Consider the following 21,086-nt stretch of genomic DNA (forward strand, 5'->3'; position numbering starts at 1 on the left):
GTATGCATTGATCACCGCGTATCACGACGGGCTCAAGTAAACCTTCCACAATCGTGAAGGTATCCTGCCGCCAATCAGGCGTCGAAACATGCTCACAGAACCAATGAATCCCGAGGATCATGTCGCACCCCATCAAAGGAGTCAATATAAAATCTTGCGTAAACATGGCCTTCTGAACTGAAAAAGTGAACTGGATGGCCTTATGCGTGATGTGTGTGCGCAAGCCGGGCATGAACCCGTCCACTGCAAGCTCGTGAGGCACCAAGGTGCACCCCACTGTCTTGGCAAGCTGAGGGGAGATGGCATCTTCTGAACTCCCCATATCGAACAAGACAATAAACTGATGCCCGTTAGCTGTGCCGTACGCTCGAATGAGCGCCTTCTTTTGATCTGAGAAGTCGCCCTCCTTCTTACCTTGAAAGACCACCGTGGGAACGGCATTCAAAGCCGGGAAGACGGCATTCGTAGCTGAGGATGGAGGCGGGGCTAGAAGAGCCAATACATTAGCGACGGATGAAGTAGGTGCTTTCGTAGCCTTTTCGGCAAGCCACTTTGGACAATCCTTCTTGCCATGCCCAGTGATGTGGTGGCAATGAAAGCAGCGATGTTCTTGGTGGTACCGCTTTTGCTCGTCCCTCCCGTAATACCCGCTTTAGCCTTCTCATCCGGAGTCATCTTTGGCTTGGACTCCTTCTTTTGACCAGAAGCCTGGCCGTCTTTCTTTTGGAACTGGTTGTCCTTCTTTTGATCCTTACCTGCTGTATTGTTTGACTGCTGCGGGGCTTTGGAATCTTTCTGGACCTACTTGGGCTTTCCCCCGTTCAGCATCATCTCCTAATTCTGTGCGAGAGTCAGTGCCCGCTCGTAATCCGACGGGTCGAAGTTCCGAATGGTAAAACGTATGTTCGTGTCCAATCCTTGAATGAATTGCTTCATCTTGGCACTCTCCATCACGCCCAACTGTTGTGCCAGTGTGATGACCTTGTTACTGTATGTCAACACAGGCAAACCATTCTGGGAGAGACGAGCGAACTCATCCTCCAGGTTAAGCAGATATTGGGGTGGAAGAAAACGGGCTTTGAGATCGGCCACAAACATTGCCCAAACGAAATTCGTCTTAAACGTGTTTGGGTCAATATGCTTACTAGCCCAATGCTGCCACCAAGTCACCGCCTCACCTGTAAGATGAGGGGCTGCAAGGTGGACTTTTTCTTGCTCATCTTGAATCCGTGCTAACGGAAAATGACTACAAACTGATGAATAAACTGTAAAATTGCTGAATGGCCACACTTACCATCATACTTAACAAAATTTGGAGTGGACTGAGTGAGTGGTGTTACCTTTGTCGATGGCAAAGCTGTTGCGGAGACGGCTGCTGCGCTCAAACTTGCCTGCATAGCGGCTAGCATCTGTTTGTGTTCATCTGTTTGTGTTGGAGAAGCATCCCCTCTCAGTCTAGCTTTTGTTGCCTCTCTGCCTAGGCGAGCTCTGCGCATCGCAGTGCCTCCTCATTTTTGCGTTCCTCACGCATCATCAAGAGCAATTTTTCAAAATCTGTGGTTCATCTTTCTTCCAGCGGCTTTTCTGCTTCTTTTTCCTCCAGACATTGTTTTGTGTAGTCCAGCTGTCTTCTGCTTTCTTCCAGTTGGGATGAATATTCTTCGAGTTGTTGCAGCAGGACCCGATTCTGCTCTAGAAGGTTTGCCATCACTTCTTGAGCATTTGGCGGAAGCGTATCTTGTTGGTAGTCTTTAAAGTCTTCGCGGTTGAAATCTTTTCCTGACCCTTCCATGGCGCTTGATTGTGTGTCCTTTCCGGATCTCAACACAACCATACACTCGCGGTAGTCAAGCTGGACCGAAGCTCTGATACCAATGTAACATGCAACGGTTATCTGATCGTGTAATTCACAGCAAGACCTTCTTTAAACCTTTAGCGAGAAATGAGCGTTGTTTACCATAGAGAGAGAAAGGAGATGAGGGTAGAGAGAGAGTAGAGTCGACAACCAATTGGGTCCCTATACCCACTGAGGGCCCCCTCCCCCAATCAGGGGAGAATTTGCTTTATACTTGGAGAACTGAGAAATACAAAGAACACTCTTCAAGAGAGCACGGAACACGCTTTTGAAGAGCTCACTATGCACACGTATAGGAGACCCAAAGACCTGAGAGGCAACGCCAACCAATACCGAGACCTTGATGCTGTCGATGTAGCCAGTGTGTCACCTTGCACCCAAGTGCAGGGGTGCATGTGACAAGATCAGTATCATCTATGTGTCAACACATGACAATGTTGCAGACATCTTCACCAAAGCACTTCCACGTGAGAAGTTTGAGGCATTTCGCAGTGCCCTAAATTTATCTCCTTTTGGTGATTGACCACTACCTTATACACCACATTAGCACTGTAGGGGGTGTAAGAATTATTATTATATTCTAGGCAGTGGCCAATGTAATTTAATAAGCGGGTTAGGGACACTTTTTCCTCTTAGAGGCTTTTTCCCCTAACCACAGTCTAATCTCTAACTACGGTTAGTGATTAGATAGGGTTTTGTCACTTATCATCTCTTTCATTGTACTTCACTTGACCTACGTTCAGCTCACTCTCCATCTTGCTCACTCTTGCTCTCTTCCATTTTTCTCACAAACTAAGGGACTAAATGTATACTCTTGCTCAAGGTGAAGAGCAAGACAATTCAACTCTAAGCAAGATACCTATGGAAAAACAAAATATCACAGGTACCAATGAGACAGCAAGAAGCAAAGGCATAGATGATGGAGGACAGAACAATACTACTGGGAGATGTCGCCTTGAACGTTCTCATGTTCAACTTGTTCAAAGGGAGATTGAGATTATGTTAGATTAAGCTTGGTGACAAACATGTCCACATTCTAAGTTTGAGGGTAATTACAAACCACTTGGTTGGTGAATTTTGTCACTCTTCTATTTGAGGAATCAACTACTCTTTGGTATCAAATCATGGACTTTGAGCGCTCTCGCATGGGCTGAGCTGAAAATAGTATTACAATATCATTTCCTCAAGCTGTGTCAAAATGTAGGCAGGTTTTGGTCGATGGTGTTACGGTTGAGATTTTCACATAAGGATCAACTTCTCTTTGGTATCAAATCATGGAATCATAGACTTTGGGCGCTCTCTCATGTACTGAGCTGAAAATAGTATTACAATATCATTTTCTTACAACCATGAAAGAGTGGGAGAAACTGTGTCTAAAAATGTACGCAGGTTTTGGTTGATGTTGTTTATGTTTCAAACTTTCTCACATGAGGATCAAGATGAGAAAGCAATAAGTTCATGGGTGGCTTGCATAGGGACATCCATGAAGAATAAGGTTATATTGATGTTCATCAGGCTGCACTAAAGGTCGAAACGAAAAGAGGACATGGAGGTAGATCTGGGAATCGAAGAGATATACCAAAGCCATGTAAGAAGAAGAAAGTTTCAGCCAGAAGTTTCAGCCAGCCTATCAAAGGGAAAATCCTCTATAGGTAGCCACAGCAACTGGCTGGATAGCACTACTACCAAGAAATATAGGAAAGTTTTTGCATCCATGATGATGGAGCCCACAAGTTTGTGGACAGCCCAATTAGAGGAAACTAGAAGCCAGACACAGTGCCACCAAAAGCATAAAAGAAAAGAGCCCACATAAATCAAAGAAAAGACCCCACACAAATCAACTCGTTAGCGAAGAAACAAGAAGGATGACACAAACAACTTGAAGAAGGTAAGGGGCCTTATTGCAAATAAGTATACTCTATTTCTTCTTTACATTTCTTCTAAATAACATTACTTTCATCAGAGAAGGCATCTTTGTTTGGAATTGCTCCCAGGGCTAACTAAAGCATAGTTTCTTCACTTGCATTTCAAGGCATGCCTACTGTCGAGTTGAGACCAGCCACTGGAAAGCTTCATTATGCATGCAAGGTTATGCGGACCACTTGGAATGTCTCAATTGGACTTATACATGGGTTTGATGTGTTGGAGGTAATGGCCTTCACCCTCACGCGTGTGTGGAAAAATACAAAATAAAGGGGGGGGAGCCCCGCGTTGTTGACACGTGTACAAGAGAAGCATGCCATCCCATAAGCACTTGTGGCCCTTGGAGGACCTTGAATATAATGAGCCCTTGAGCCCTCCACAAATATCCCCTCCCGGGACTTTTTGGGAGACTGTGGAGCTTTCTACGTGGCTATGGGGCGGATCTGGGGACCTCGCACCCGATGCATTTCTCGGTGACATGTGGCTGCTTGCACAGGTCCCAACAATGGTATCAGAGCCAGTTCGGACGACGGCGGCTACGCAGGTGATGCGTGGCATCGTGCCATTTCTCTAGATCTGTGGATTGTATGCACTTGTGCAGGTGTCGTGATCTACACGAGTGGGTGTTAAGTGCGACTCATCGCAAAGTGCTGTGATTTGCGGTGATCTTGAGTGCGGCTATTGACTGCGTGGTCTTTGAGGAGGATTACCAGAATTCGAGCGACTGCGTTCGAGCGAGGAATTTCATAAATTTTGACATTCTAGTGTTGTTTTATGTTCAAAAAGTAGCATGCATTGCTTACTTTTACGGTTGTTGTCCTACCCATGATATTGTGAGTAATCAATTGTCTTACAGACAAACAACAATTTCTGAAAATGTTTAGCAATGTTTTTCAAGGGTCAACGACAGAGGGGTGGAAGAAAGGGATCAAAGTATGTGTTTTTCTTGTGCAATTTCAAGGCAAAAAAATAATGGGAGGAGGATTCTCCCTAGAGGCCGTGATATTGCGGCCTCTTGGGAGGCTCCTCTTACCAATTTTATTCTAGATATTTAGAAAGTTTATACTTATCTTTGTTTCATTAGAGCCGGACCTTATCAAACTCTATATTTTTAATTATGACCATGGATTTTTCTCATATAGAGTTTGGGTCCTTGGTTTCCTCCCTCCATCCTAGAGGTGTATACATGGTCAAGGACATATGAAGGTGATCCATATTTAGTTAGCATCATCATGGTCATAAGGTGATCAATAATTTATTAGTTCCATAGTTTAAACACTTTATTCATGTGATCATTTTGTGTACAAAATGGATCAAATCATGTCAGTAGCATAAAAATCGATGAGCTACAAATAGTTGTTTGTGAGGGATTTTGCTAGGAAGAGCTTCTATATCATCGGTAGGACTATTGTTGCCATGTATGTAACTCCATAAAATAAAGAAACCCCTTCAACTCATGTGCTACCTTACATAATTCTGAGTGATCGCCTCAAGGTGTAGACATTGCAGCATTTCCCCTTTTGTATCTATTGAATGATTGCTAACTTGCATGTATTTATTATTTATCGAATAATAGGTTTTCTCTTTGTATGTTGCCAAAAGTTTTCCCTTTGGTATTCATTGAATGATTGCTGACTTGCATGGATTTATGAGTTATCCAATAGTAAGTTTAATCTTTGTAAGTTGCCAAGAATCATACAAAAAATAATTAAAAACAATCTATAATAGTGTCATGTAGATTCAACCATTTTTAGTGAAAATTTATTGCTCCTACAAGTTTAGACAAAGTTTCTCATAAGCATCGCTCGAACTTTGGGCTTGCTCGAACGCAGTCGCTCGATGTTTTGACTTACCCGTCTTCGAGGCACTTTGGGCAACTTGGATCTGTTGACCCCATGCGGTTTGTCCACGTGGTTTTGTTGTAGTGCTGGTCTTGCTTTGGTCAGTGCTTGGATTTAATGCTTCAGGGTTCATCCATGGGGGGGTGTTGGAGGTAATGGCCTTCACCCTCACGCATGTGTGGAAAAATACAAAAGAAAGGGGGGGGAGCCCCGCATTCTTGACACGTGTACAAGAGGAGCATGCCATCCCATAAGCACTTGTGGCCCTTGGAGGACCTTGAATATAATTAACCCTTGAGCCCTCCACAGATATCCCCTCCTGGGACTTTTTGGGAGACTGTGGAGCTTTCTGCGTGGCTATGGGGCAGGTCTGGGGACCCCACCCCCGACGCATTTCCCGGTGACATGTGGCTGCTTGCCACAGGTCCCAACATGATGGCATACCATACATCATACTATACCTTTCTTTGATACACGCTTTTACTCTCATAACAAATGGGTTATCGAAACAGATGCCACAAATAAGGTAACACCACTGGTACCACCAGGACATGCATATGTTTTCATTTATGAAGCAGCACGACCATCCAGCCAAAGAGTACCCATACTTTATAATATGCACTACACCCATGTACATGGTAGTACTGAGGTTGAGCCTCGCGCTGAACCAATTGGATCATGACAGCATGTATGTTGATAGTAAAATCCTGTTCCACCGTCAACAAGTACTTTCAAAAAAGTTTTGTTTGCAGTAGAGGTAAATGTGTCCATTATATAATTAGGGGTAAGCGAGGATCACTTCTACCATTTTGGTTCATTTATATGGGCATACGATTCCATGCCTTTAAGTTTCTTGACATCTTTTTACATACCCATACATTTCATTTCACAAGTAGCTTTTGACATGGTCAAGCTCTCAATAAATCTTCACCTCAACAATCATCGCGCCATCATGATGCATTTACATGTACCCCGTGAACTTGGTATGAAAAGTTTCTATACCCAACACCCTTGATGATGTGGAGAACAGCAGAGTGGATGGGTTCCCAAGCTGATATTCTAGCTAGTCTCCAATCCTCCCGGTCCGTAATACCAAAGAATGCAAATAACCTGTAGTGGAATTCCTATGCCAAAGAAGACTCCCAGCAATGCAACCATGCAACTACCTCTCTGCGTCCATAACATTATCAGCTGAGGGCGATCAAAGGTGACAGTATGCCTGAACATGCAGATGGTTTGTGAGTCTTGGACTTCACATGTACAGACTGCCACCTTTTCAATGTAGTTTCAAGGCCCCCTCTGTTCCACTCCCTTATCAGCAAGCAAATCAAGTCATTCAGGAAGAATCTTGTACAGCTACACACGTACAAGACTTGATTAGCATCTAGCAAGCTTCCTGTGAAGCTCAGCTTTTATAGAGAGCACTACCTACACATATCAAAGGAGGGTTTCATCAACCCACCAGGCTACACAAGGATCCACCTCCAATTCCTTCAGGAGCTCGATCGGGAAATTCCATGTTTCTTCTCACTAATTATGTGCATCGAGACAGGATGGGCTGAGGGCATACCTAAGGAGGGTCACATTTGCACTTTAGGCGACTTATAGGAAGTTGAGTCAAAGGAACACTTTGCCTTCATATGTCTTGTGTACTATGAGATCAGGCTGCTACCATTGTCTTCTCGAAGATGGATTGGGATCCGTCTCTAGCCTCCCGGTACATCCGGATAAAAGACAAGTAGCAATTTTCTTTCACGAGGCTGTACGACACAGAGACCAGTTGCTTAAAATACAAAGGCAAGATCGTGAGGCCAAGCCAAAGGGTGATTACTAATTTCTTTCAGTCAGATAGCACAGCTAGAATCTAAAGCAAGAGACACAATAGACCCGCTAGCGCATCAAAATACAGATCAGGCTTGGGGATCTCCCCTCCATATTTGCTGGTCCAGGGACACAGCTAACTGGGGTGATAGTGACACTTTTTTGACAGAAAGCTACTGCAAGGGGACCATGGCAGACCACACACGTTGATCGACATCAATGCTCTATCAAATGGTTTACGAAATGGGCACCAAAGGGGATGGTTAGCTAGGCCAAGCCTGGGTGTAATTCAGGTTATGCTCTGACACCAAGGCCTGCAAAATAACCACAGATTAGGAAGATCGTACAAGAAGAATTGGCAAGCTCGCCTCCTATAGCCATTGATCTAGTATAAAGGACCACCCTCAAAGCCTGATATTAGCCAAGCACCGCGCCGTGCTGCATCAATAACCACAACCCCTGTGTCCCATACCATAGGAGTCCAATAATCCCAAGAGTTTGGCCAGACTCGGCATAGGCCTGCTCAAGGCCCCAGTATCCCAAGGAGTCCATCCCAAGGGATCCCCGCAAATGAGCCCACATCTCATATTCATACTCTCACCCAAGAATATCCTTATCTTAAGGGCACCCGTACGCTAGCTGTACTAACCAATAGCTCTCAAAGGGTCCAACGCTTGGACCTAACCCCATCATTCATACCAGCTCATGCTATGACCTTGGGATCAAGACATTTCTCCCACCATAAAAGAACCTATATTAGGAAGTTTTGGGCAGAAAATTAGGAAATTGTCGTTGCACACATGCGACACTTTCCTAGGAGTTGTCGTCACTAGATCTATCCTTCCATTTGATAAGCAATTCAAGGACCACCATATTTTTTGAGAGGTCTTTCTCTGTAATCAAGAACCACTTCTGGTTCATGCAGGATATAAACCAACAGATCTTGTAATCTAACAAGGTCTTCTCAGGAAACCAAGTTATTAGCCTTGCCTAATTCCTCTTTTAGGCAACTTACATGGTATATAGGATATACCTTTACCTTGGGTGGTAATTCCAATTTATAAGCTGTGTTATTGATTATGTGGGTGACCTTGAAAGGTCCACGATAACAAGCTGAAAAGCTTACATACTTCACCAGTTCAAAATGCTCCAGAATCTTTTGGGATTCAGAGATAAACCAACTAGCGCCTTGCGAAAACTAAGGCAAGCGCTTCTGATTTGGACTGATCTCTATCCTCAGCTGTGCGAAGGTTTGCCTTCGTGAATTGTAACATATCCTATTGCAATTGCAGAAAATTAGCAGCTGCTCATACTATATATTTTGCAAACCCACCATCTATAGAGCCTTAGGCTGAAATCCATACACAGCCACTGTCACCATTTTGCTAACCTCTAATGGGTTAAAGTGTTGGAATTTGTTTGTGCAATGCGTAGGACCCAAGAGAGTGCAAAAAGGACCCAAGATTGGGGAGAAAAGAAACAAAAGAAGGTCCCACAAGGCTCTCAAGCAAGGACAAGGGGATGCCTCTTTAAAAGAGGGCCCACAAGACTAAAAAGGTGCCTAAAGCCTCCAATTTAGGAAGAAAACCCTGAAAGCTTGGCTTTTAGGTAAAAGTAGCTTTGAGAAATCAGACCCTAGCTTTTTGCTAGGCCAAGTCTATAAAAGAAAGGCCCTAGGCCTCCCAGATGTATTCAGAAATGTACTAAGTTCTATGCTCTGTCAAGAGCCAGTTGTACAAAGCTTATTCTATTGCAATAAAGACCTTCGAGGGGGTGCAGCCCTTATTTCTGGGCCCTAGTGCTGTGTTTTGCTCCTTATCCCTTTTCTCCCAGCACTCTATCTTGTTGGCGATTCGATTTCTACAGTTTCGTCACGTTTCCCGAGGATTGTACAGAATTTCCAACGCCATGTATCTTGCCCCGAGTACCGCGATTTGCTTTCGAAGAGTCCCGCATTGATTGCGAATTGTCCCACAGTGCCAAAGTGAATTGCGATTTCATCCGGTATAGGTTACAGTGGTATCAAAGCGTAGTTTTGCTACTTTCCTTGGTATCAATGGTCCACAGACCACGGTAAAGACGCCTGATAGGCGCATATCGGGAGACCTTGGCAAAGGCATCCGCATGGCGACGGCACTCAACGGGCTTGATATGAAAGCTAAGTGCATGGAATTGCGCAAGCAAACAGAGCTCACATATTCGTGCATATTCAACAGGTTCGCACCATTTGGGACTTCTCCTAAGAAAATAAAGAGTAATCTTTCTTAGAATTGACTTCGGTCAAAGAATGATGAAGTTGATTAACCAAGAATAAGTTTTATTGTTTTTACTTTTGCCTTGCATTGGTTAAAAGAGAACTGTGGGGACACCCAAAAGGGACTAGAAATAGTCCAAGAACTAGGAATGCATGCATTTCGCTAACCTCTAATGGGTTAAAGTGTTGGAATTTGTTCGTGCAATGTGTAGGACCCAAGAGAGACAAAAAGGACCCGAGATTGGGGAGAAAAGCACAAAAAGCAGGTCCCACAAGGCTCTCAAGCAAGGACAAGGGAGGCGCCTCTTTAAAAGAGGGCCCACAAGACTAAAAAGGCGCCTAAAGCCTCCAATTTAGGAAGAAAAGCCTAAAAGCTTGGCTTTTACTGAAAAGTAGCTTTTAGAAAGCAGGCCCTAACTTTTTGCTAGGCCAAGTCTATGAATTGTTCTCAGTTCTATGCTCTTTCAAGAGCCAGTTGTATAAAGATTATTCTATTGCAATAAAGACCTTTTGGGGGGGAGTCCAGCCCTTATTTTTGGGCCCTAGTGCTGTGTTTTGTTCCTTACCCCTTCTCTCCCAGCACTCTATCTTGTTGGTGATTCGATTTCAACAGTTTCAGCACGTTTCCCGAGGAGTGTACGGAATTTCCAGCACCAAGCATTTTGCCCCAGGCACCGCGATTTGCTTCAGAAGGGTCCCGCATTGATTGCAAATAGTCCTACGGTGCCAAAGTAAATTGCGATTTCATCCGGTATGGGTTACAACCACAAATGTACTCATCTTAGTGGGTGTATGCTTTGCACTATTATATGCAAAGTCAGCCGTGGGAAGATAATCTTCCCAATCAGACTGCTTCCAAAAGACATCTACACGAAGCATATCCTCAAGGATTTGTATAATTCGCTCCGTCTATCCATCTTACTCTAGATGTTTAGATGAACTCAGGCTGAGTTTAGTATCCAACTTCTTGGACACTTCACACCAGAAATGACTCACGATCACTAATAATCTTGGTCATCACAGGCAAAAATTCCTAGATCTTACCTCTAAATCTGTATAATGTTCAAAAGAGGTAATAACCGATTGTGTACCCTCAATTCACTATATAAAATGCTGAATTCAAACATGTACAGCAGCAACAACTCTGGTTGGTGATTTGCAAACTTCTTTATAATACTAGAAATGATCAGGAAAAAAATTACCTGCTCAAGCTTTATCTCAAGCTCATGTATGTATTCCTTTTTATGCTGAATCTCTTCTTCATAAAATTCTGTGGAAGCATACTGCAAAACAAAGCATAGAGATAAGTACAAGGCGACACATAGAGCCACAATCAGAAGTTAACTGGCACAGGCTTTGCTGCAGAAACATTGTGCTCCTATCTCACGCTGAATTGTGAGGAGTCAACCCTTCCATGAAAATCAGAATTTGTGTAGACAATAGATTGTTCCAGGCACACAATGTGCTCCTCTCACATGCAAAAATTCAGATCCATCCTGAGGTCCACATGGATGTTCAATATCTTACCCCCTCTTGCTGAATTACATCTCGATCTAGTTGTACTTGATTGTACTCCGTCAAAAGCCTCTCTATGCAACTTCTGGCTTCCTCCAAAGCAGTCTTCTGCTCCTCACTGCATTTCGAAAAGAGATTCCAATCAAATCATTCTCTCTCTCTCTCTCTCTCTCTCTCTCTCTCTCTCACACATAAGCTGAAAGGAACTAAGATATGGATAGCTGAAGAACTCACAAGAGGTCAACTTAAGGATAACGCAACAGAATTAGCCACAGTTAAGGCTGCCAGGGAGGATGGTAAATGGGCAGTTTATTGTAAGGAATAGCACTCATTAAAGAGTTTAAATCAAAACCAAAACTCTCAGTCTTAAACTGATGTATGGCCAGCTATAATAGTAGGTACTCTTAAAAAATAGAGTCGCTGTTCGCACTCTCTAGGAGCTGCCATACGCCCTCCCTAGCAGATGCATTAGATGGTTTTCTCTTGTCCCACAGATGTGTTGGTCTCTCGTGGACATTAATAGACTTTCTTTCTCTTTCTCTCTCTGAGCGCACCAGATACGCTACGTGAATACCGTAGACTGGTACGAAGGAAGAAACTAGACTTCGTTCGTCGAAACGAGGAGGAGCTACTGAGCATTTTGTTTAGTAACAACTCTAAGGACTTCTGGCGGAGATTTCTAGAAGGACGGTCCCCTCCGCCACTCACTGACACCCAGATCTGGTTTGATTATGCACGCACACTTTATGACATCCCAAATCAGCCAGTCCCTAGCTCTCACACATACCTCGTCCCACATCCTACACCCTCTTCACTAGAGGAAGGGTAAAGGATGTTGTAATGAAACTTCATAATGGCCGAGCGAAGGATCATGAGGGACTATGTACTGAGTTCATTGCATATGGGATTAACCTCCTAGCCCCAATCTTAGCAAAGCTTTTTAATGAAGCGGTTTGTTTGGGATTTCCACACACTTGGACCATTAACACTATCTCACCCATCCACAAGGCAGGGGATCCCATGAGCCCGGAGAACTACAGGACCATTATGATTGGACATGTCATGTCCAAGATTTATGCATCAGTACTTGACTCCGAGGTTAACACACTTGGAGAGTGTCGAGGACTCAGAGCAGCAAGACAGGCCGGATTCCGGCGTGATCATGGAACCATGGACCACATTCTGACACTCAGATGTATCATCGAGGAGGCGAGATCACGGAAGCAGAGGGTTTATTGTTGCTTTGTGGATTTTCGCAAGGCATTTGACACGGTCCCGAGAGCCCGCCTCATACGGCACCTACAGGACTTGGGTTATGACCAGGAGATCATTTGGGTTGTCATGGCACTTTACGAGAGAGTTTCTGGTAGAGTTCGGGTAGGATCCGGGTGGACAGACGAGATCATGAGTACCATCGGGGTCAAACAAGGGTGTCCTTTGTCACCTACCTTGTTTGGCCTCTACATTGACGAGCTTGAGACAGTGATGCAGACACAAGGGGGTGTAGGTTGCTCTCTTGCGGGCACGCTGATCCAGATTTTGCTCTATGCAGATGACATGGCTCTCTTGTCTTCCTCAGCAGAGGGGCTTCAGAGACACCTAGACGCACTACAGTCCTTTTGTGAGTCTCATGATTTGAAGGTCAACCTGGGTAAAACCAAGGTCATGATCTTCAATACATCTCGAGCCATCATGCGTCAGGAGCAGTTCACATTTGTGGGGTCATCTGCTGAGATAGTTTCATCATACACTTATCTTGGGGTTATCTTCTCCAGACCAAGCTTCACTATGAGACCCGCGATGCAGGCACGCTTGAGTAGAGGGTATGCCTCATTGGCCAGGCTAGAGAGGCAGTGCTTCCGCTCACACTTTCAGGATCCACGCACCAAGGGGTTGCTTTTTGACTCCTTGGCTCGCCCAGCGGGGATGTACGGTAGTCCTTGTTGGGAGCCAGACTTGTCGGATACAGAGTGGGCCCGTGTGGAGCGGCTACAGGTTCTCATGCTATCACGGATGATTCGTGGTAAGTCATCCGTTCCTCACCAGATCATTCAGGCTGAGTTTGGGTCACCCCCTTTACAGCTAGATGCTGCATTTCAGGTCATCACATATCTGTGGCAAGTTAGGGAATATGGGGATTATACCTCGGGGCGTAGCAGGCTACCATGGATAGCTTTATCCTCTTCTATGGCACTTGCAGCAGGAGGAGATCAGAGGTGCTCGTATGCACGTACAGAGAGATGGTTTGAGCGACTGGGGCTCCACATGGATAGACTGCCTCCCTTCCAGTATAGCATGGATGCTCCGTTCTCTCCCCTCTTATCACACGAGGTCAACCAGGTTATCCGTGAGGACCTACTACAGCTACACACTTTTCAGACCTGGTTGGAACCGAGTGAGCTTCCAGTGAAGCTTAGCTTCTACAGAGATCACTTCTTACATATCACAGCGGAGGGTTTCATTGACCCACCAGGATACACACAGATTCACCTACCCCACTCGATGAGGATCTCTCTTGGGCAGTTCCCGGTCTCTTCACACAGACTTCGCATCAAGAGCGGCAGAGCAGAGCGACTACCCAAGGAGCGGCGCATATGCACACTATGTGACATACACGAGGTTGAGACAGAGGAGCATTTCATCTTCAGGTGTCCTGTGTACTATGAGATCCGAGGACGTTTCCATTGCCTCTTCAGAGATAGTTATGGGATTTTAGCCCATTTCCTCTCCTACCCAGACCAGCGGTGTTTGGCAGGTTTCATTCATAAGGCACTTAGACACCGCGAGAGGATACTCCGAGCACGGAGACAAGAGCAGACTTCTTCCTCGGTTGATCCCTCTCAGAGCTCTATCACGGAGTTCTTTCAGCTAGATCACATGGACCCCAGTGAGACAAGGCCTCCACATGACCGTGACCCAGAACCCGTGACCCGACAGCTCAAACACAGGGTCGACACACAGATCACACTTGGAGACATCCCCTCCTTGTTTAGAGTTGGAGCCCGACCGACGGGGGTCACAGCAGCCCTGGTTAGACGTAGAGCTACGACCAAGAGACGTGCCAGGACCGCACCTCTGAGTGGCCGACATCACTCTATTGCCGACTTCATGCCTCCACTGCCTCATCCATCCTGATATCTTACTGTTGCTGGGGATGATGATGATGATGATATTGATGATGATGCTGAGATTGATATATAGTCGACCACCGACATCACTATGTTGTACTTAGGACTTAGTATTGCCATTCTGCATTTTTGGCATTTTGCATTTTGCATTGGTATGGACGCTCGTTTAGTAGCTCCACTACCACAGCTCGTTGTATCAGGATTTTCACAGTCCATAGACCCATCGGTCTTCCGAAGACTTTAATAAACTTTCTTTCTTTCTTTCTTTCTGCAAACCCTATGGATGGATGATCCAGAATCGTTAAGATCAAGTTGCAGCACAAAATGTTTTTTGCAATAAAATCAATATATGGCATGGCACAAAATCCTATACTTGTCATATCAAGTTAGTGTGTGATCAAGTACCAGCCTTTCTTAGATGAGTGTATGAGAAGGATGAAAGGAGTGAACAATTCAGCCAGAATTATACTACAAGCCTCTCAGGCTTGATATCCTCTGCTATGGCAGGAACAAGAAGAGGATAACAAGGACCTATCTGCACACACACCTCTTTATGGTTAAGAATCGGTAAAAGAGAAGTTGTATATAGAAGCCAGTTCATCAAACTCGCTCAAGGATAAAAAGTTGCCTGTAAAAATTGTACAATCAACTAGTACCATGGAGAAGCCAGTTAAAGAAGTTATATTGGCTGAAGGTGTGGCAATCTAAGGAAGGTAGAGGGAAACTTGCAGCCCACTCTTGGTAGTGATATACCAATGGGAACAAAGGGGAATGGGATGGAGGTAAACTTGAGAGAGAGGGAGAGGTTAGTAGTAGGAAGAAAGAGAGAGAAAAAAAAGAAAGAAAACAATGAAAGCTAAGGAGTCGGGCCCCTAAATGGGCATCCACACCCAAGGCTTGTGTTTGTGACGAGAAAATAAATACATTGCACCGGCACTGCGAGAGAGAAAACCCAAATGTAAAGGACAACGAGAGGAAGTCCCTAGCCATCGGCGAACCGGTAATCTATCCATCCAAGTGACTGGACCTATGTATTTTGTCTGTGGGACTCCACCGGTCAGCTGTGGATAGACAAGATGATCCCGTCTAACATCAGCTCTAGATTGGGTGAGGGCTGATGGTGCTGGGGGGAAAAATCAATGATAAATAGCTGCTCATGCTTAGCACGATCAGTCTATCAAGGTCCCTCCCTCCCCTGTAGTCTCCAAGAGGTCGCCCGTTATCTCAGAAGTGCTGTCACTATAGTCGTCTATCTCCCTGCGTCAAATAGAGATGTTTGCAGTCCTCATGTGAGCGTCCACCCAAGGTCGAGTCTGTCTAGTCGTGTCACCACAATGTAAATATCCTAAGTCAAAGTACAGTTGACCATTTATTTGATCATAATTAAAGAGTTTTCCATCTGGGTTAATTATGGTCAAAAGAGTTTTTCTATTGGTCAAAGAATTGACTACGGTCAAAGATACTTGACTTCGGTCAAGTAAGCCTGATCTCAATCAGGAAGACCTAGTTTATACCAAGAAGGTTAAATGCGGTTAACCAAGATGTGCCAACTTCGGTTGGAGAGTTGTGCCAACTTCGGTTGGAGAGACTTGACTATAATTAAGGCGCCTCGATCCTTGGTCAAAGCCCTTAATTATAATCAAGAGTGTTGACTCCGGTCAACCAGAGAATAAATATATTTATATATTTGTTATGTGTGCACATGTGTTCAGTGGGGACGCCCACCGTGACTAGAATTAGTCCACAGTATGTTATCTGCATGCAAAGCACTAACAATTAACGGGTGCCATGGTGGTGCGCTTTAATTAATTGTTGCAGGTACTAGGAAGAGTTATTTTCCTAAGCGCAATGGAGCCTAACAAGAGTCATTACTTCAAACCTGCAGCCAAGACATGCTCTTCTGCATAAGTGGGCATGGCAATGAGAGGCAAGATTTGCTTTTGGTGTGGTTTCTTGCTAATTAGAGAGTTAATATCTGAGTTCTTAGTGTTTCTGAGGTTTCTGCACCTTTGTAGATAATAGATGGTGCAATCAAGGTATTTGGTATTCAATATCCTACCTTAGGTTGCTATGATCCCCTTCAAATGTCAAAAGTGGTACAATCGATGCTTCATAAACATGCTATGTCAAGAGATGGGCAACCAATGCAGTCCTCTTTCTGTACCTTTCTGTCAAAAGTCAAAACTGGTGTGATCAAGGTTTGATATTCATTGGGTATTATATCGTATGTTGCTATGTCTAGACATGGGAAACCAATGCAGTTCTCTCTTATAGCTTTCTGAGGATTTTCTTTCTGCTCAAACAAGGATGAGACCCATTTTTGGCTCTGATACTCTGAACACGAACATCCTAGCTAGGCATGGCATCATTCAGGATGTTTGAACTGGCAAAGCACTTAGCATGTTTCACCTGTACCTATGCACATCCAGATGCCTGCCCCAAGTAGCTACTTGAGTGTTTGTCACTAAGACAGCTGCATTTACAACGGCAAATTCGCCATTAACGCACAGATGCTTAGAGCCTCAGCCAACTATTCCCTGTATTTAGAAGTTTTCCTGTTGCAGATCAACTTCAAGTCTCTGAAGTAGTGCCAATACACTGCCCAAATTCTTCAGCAGTCCTCGACCTATGTTGTTGCTCCACAGACACAATTCCTAGATTTATGCCAAATCCCTTGCAACAAAACGCCACATTCTTGTCAGTTTGTCTTTCTTGATCTGATCAGCCCTTGTGGACAATCTTCTGTCTGGCCAATGGACCAGTAAGCTTCACTGATGCTCCTGCACCCAAGATTCATCTTCAGCACGGCCTTCATGCAGCACATGCCAACTCTTCAGTGGTGGGATCTCTTCAACCGCTACAACCTCTCTGGTTATCCATCACAGCAAGGACACAAAAATGAAAGGGAACCCATCCGATGCACATGGCACGTCAACGACCATGGTATAAATTATGGGTCACATATCAACTGTGGCCTGGAGGGATACACCATGTAGAATAGACTCAAAGATGGACATGGAAAAATCAAACTAGAACTCAAATGGCAGCTGGTATTTGGAAGTTTACTCCTGAAGCTTGCTAGAGATTCCAACATTGGATCTAGGTTGCATGCAAATCGGTATCCAAGTTTGCAAATTATTCAAGGAGGCAGCTTACATAGGGCTCAAAAGCTCAAAACAAGAACACTCGGTCACAAGGTACAAGAGAGGAGACAAAAGCAATCTGAAGCAAAAGGCCTGCCTGGTCATCTTCCCACAGCCTTGTATCTCTTGCTCTGCCTAGCCGTCACCGTGGTTTGGGTGGCATCGAGCCATTGGGCTGGATACTCCCCCCCCCTCTCATCCCTATTCACCCCCTTGCAACAAGATCTACACCATGGGTTGAGTGCATTGGCAGCTGGCAGCTCAGCGTCTTCTGTGTCGGTGGCCATCTTAAAACTAACTCAGCTGCAGCAAGCTATTTGGTCTGGTTTTCAACTGTTCTTATATCCATGCAAAACACCTGGTGGGTGCCTCACAAAAGGCTGCCTCCTTGGCATCCAGCCAAAAGATGGATTCTAGCCGCAGCCATGGATAGCTATCTTCCACATCTTAGCCTAGCAAGGTATGCACTGGTCATCTAGTCAAGCGTTGTCTAATGCCCCTACAAAGTATATGAATAAGAATGGAGAGGCCAAAATAATGTCAAGATTTCCCTATATCATCGCAAAGCTTGAATCATGTTCCAAATTTGCAAGAAGTAAGTTTGACTGGATATTCGAGTCACTATTAACTACTGCAGCGTACAACCGAAATAATTTTGCATAGGTATCTAAGCTATGAGATGTATTTCGGGTGAAGTTCAAGAATGAAAATGCCACCAGTTCTGTCGATCTTTTCCCTTAAATACGCAAACTGTTCAATGCAACCGGGATTTCCATACAATTATAGCCTCCAGCCCAAACCACTCGTAGAACTCCGATACAGAAATATGCTATGGCAAAATTAAGTAATCCACCCATTAAAAAAAGACTTAAATTGCAGCCAGGCTTCTTAACATAGCTCCACACGTTCGCTTGTGATGGTCGGCCAAGCATGTATTGATGAATTTGCGGTCATGCTGGACGTATACAGCAGCAGAAAGCGACGACAATGTAATCATCATCTCTACATGCATCGCACGTGTCTCTCTCGAAAGTCGCGTTAGACATTATCAAGACAATTCATGTAGAGTGAAAGGAGAATGAAGCATCGTACTCACATGTAGATGTTGCTGCCTCGACGATCTACTGCTTCTTCGGTAACGTGGGCGATTTTTTGCATCACCGACGCCACGTCTTGGGCGACATTGGTCTTGAGAGAGGAAGACATTATTCTTGGGCGAACAAGGTAGAATATCACGGACAATTCTCCATGCGATCCATGCAAGAATCCATCACCATAACACTAGGATTCGAGTTAGCATGGTGATTGTTTGAAGAGTCACATGACAATTGCTCTAAAACCAACTAAATGCCCCTTAATTTCATACGAACTGGTTAGCGTAAAGCGTTCAAATTTTATATCTTTTCGTCTATATTTGCTTTTGAACTTTCTTTAGTATTACAAGGATCTCCAAGAAGCCGCTAAAATGCCAACCAACTTACAAATTTAGCACTTGTCTTGTCATATGGCAATATCCACACCTACATCTGTATCTCTTCTCTATTTCTTCTCTATATCTCTATATTACTATCTCTATCTCTATCTCTATATATATTAAGGAGAAGTTTACCGAAGCTGGTGACATGGCAAGAGGATGGTAGTACGGGGAGAGATTGGAGGTTTGGAGAGAGGAAAGAGAGAGATTGGAGGTTCGGGAAGAGATGTGGAGAGCATTTAATGCTCGTGCAAAGCACGGGTATAGCAATAGTATCTTTTTAAGGAGATATTTAAGAGAGAGAAGACCCTCAAATGAGTGTATCATGTTAATACGATCCGCCATTTACTATAATTAGAGGTTGCCACAACCCCCCATTTATTCCCCTCCCACCTTAAAATTAATTGCTAGCCCCCCCCCCCCCCCTTTTACCAATATTCACTACTCTAAAACTAGCTATTCACAATCTCACCTATTCGCAATGTTACTCTTCTCACAATCTCACCTATCACCTATTCGCAAACTAGCTATTCACAATCTCACCTATTCGCAATTAATTAATTAACGCGATCACCCGCCTCGCCCTCTCTATTTCACATTAACCTAAGCTATTGACCTCATTAACCTGTGCTCTCGCCTTCACCTGCGATTCCTTTCCCTTCGCCTGTGATCTCCTTGCTGCGCCTCTTCCCCTCCCTTCTTCTCTCAGTGCCCCTCTATCCCCTCCCTCCTCCCCCTCCCCTCTCTCACTGCTCCCATTCCTTCCCGTCCCCCTATCTTTCATCTCTCCCCCTTCCTCTTGGGAGGCTTTCATAGTGCCCCTTCTCTGCCTGCTGCAATCTATCACCCCCCCTTCTCCTTTTATACCCCAGGGTGGCTCTCACACGGCTATCTGTTCATTACCGAGGAGGTATGTCTCTTCCATCGCTCGGCTTCTAGAGACTTATCAGATTCCTCGGGTTTCAGAGATATTAATTGCGCCACTCAACCTTACATTAATCAACTTCTCTTATGTTAATTTTTGTCCCACTACCCCCACCATCAGAACTAATTAATTAATAGGGCCCAAATTCTCACTGGGGGGGGGCCTATTCATGTCTTAATTCCATATTAACACTTTTCCTCCTTTGGTCTCATAGAGTACTCTTTGCTATAATTGGCCCTACCTTAATGCCTTGGTCAAAGTAACTATAACCAATATAATAAGAGTATCCCCAGTAGAGCAAAAAAGTTGTTATGTACTTACTTTTTGGTACAGCTGGCCCTACCTTAATGTCTTAGTCAAAGCGACTTCAACCAATATGCACCATTATACGAATGTCTCCACTAGATCAAAAATTCTTCTATGTGCAGGTCAAATGGCACTTTGTGCAAGTCAAAAAAGTTGTACAACCAATATGCACCATTATACCAATGTCCCCCCTAGATAAAAAATTATTATATGTGCATATCAAATGGCACTTTATGCAAGTCAAACAAGTTGTACAACTTGGCAATAGTAGCCACACTCACTTTGTATTAGATGTGGATCAAAATGTACATTGAGATGTTCCTTTGGACATCTGTATACATTCCCATATTCTTCTAATACTAAGGAAGGTTGTAAATTATGTCATTACATTGAACTTGCAAGTGTAGGTTCAAGTTGTATATATCCTCTCTCTCTCTCTCTCTCTCTCTCTCTCTCTCTCTCTCTCTCTCTATCTATCTATCTATCTGTCTGTCTATCTATAATATATATAAGAAATAAAGTTAAATATTCATAAATATCTATAACTATAGAGTACTATAGATTTTTAAAAACAAGTAAAGATAAATAAGACACACAAAAAAAGCAAAATAGAAATTAACTCATTAAATGCATAAGAGAATCTATATAAATGCATCAATTTTGAACAAATACACAGCCAAAGATAAATACAAAATATTAAAAAGGCTATAATATTTATATTCAAAACTTATATATATAATATGAATGTGTGTGTGTGTGTGTGCAAGATAAAAAAGGTAAGTGGGGAAGAGAGAATTGCTCATCGAGCAAAGAAGTGAGTCAAGAGGCAAGAAGGCCTTAATGACTCAAATGTACTATGTGCAACCATCCAAAGTTACAAGGGAAACATTATGTGTGTGTT

General features: G+C 44.0%; 1 protein-coding gene across 2 annotated transcripts in view; it reads right to left on the minus strand.

Moving 5' to 3' along the window:
* LOC147883800 (uncharacterized) overlaps window positions 1-18,740 on the minus strand; it is a 73,502-nt gene extending 54,762 nt beyond the window's left edge. For both annotated transcript variants that reach the window (XM_087399019.1, XM_087399020.1), the window contains exons 1-3: window positions 18,577-18,740; window positions 11,222-11,327; window positions 10,897-10,977 (exon numbers count right to left, since the gene is read on the minus strand). In XM_087399019.1, the coding sequence (XP_087255145.1) occupies window positions 10,897-10,977; window positions 11,222-11,327; window positions 18,577-18,686 (297 nt within the window). In that variant the 5' untranslated portion in view covers window positions 18,687-18,740. The remainder of the gene's footprint in view (window positions 1-10,896; window positions 10,978-11,221; window positions 11,328-18,576) is intronic.
* Between the last annotated feature and the right edge of the window lie 2,346 nt (window positions 18,741-21,086).

The sequence above is a fragment of the Dipteris shenzhenensis genome, chromosome 27 (assembly GCF_047967505.1).
Source record: "Dipteris shenzhenensis isolate YYH24624 ecotype China chromosome 27, Dip_SZ_1.0, whole genome shotgun sequence".
Taxonomy (NCBI): Eukaryota; Viridiplantae; Streptophyta; class Polypodiopsida; order Gleicheniales; family Dipteridaceae; genus Dipteris; species Dipteris shenzhenensis.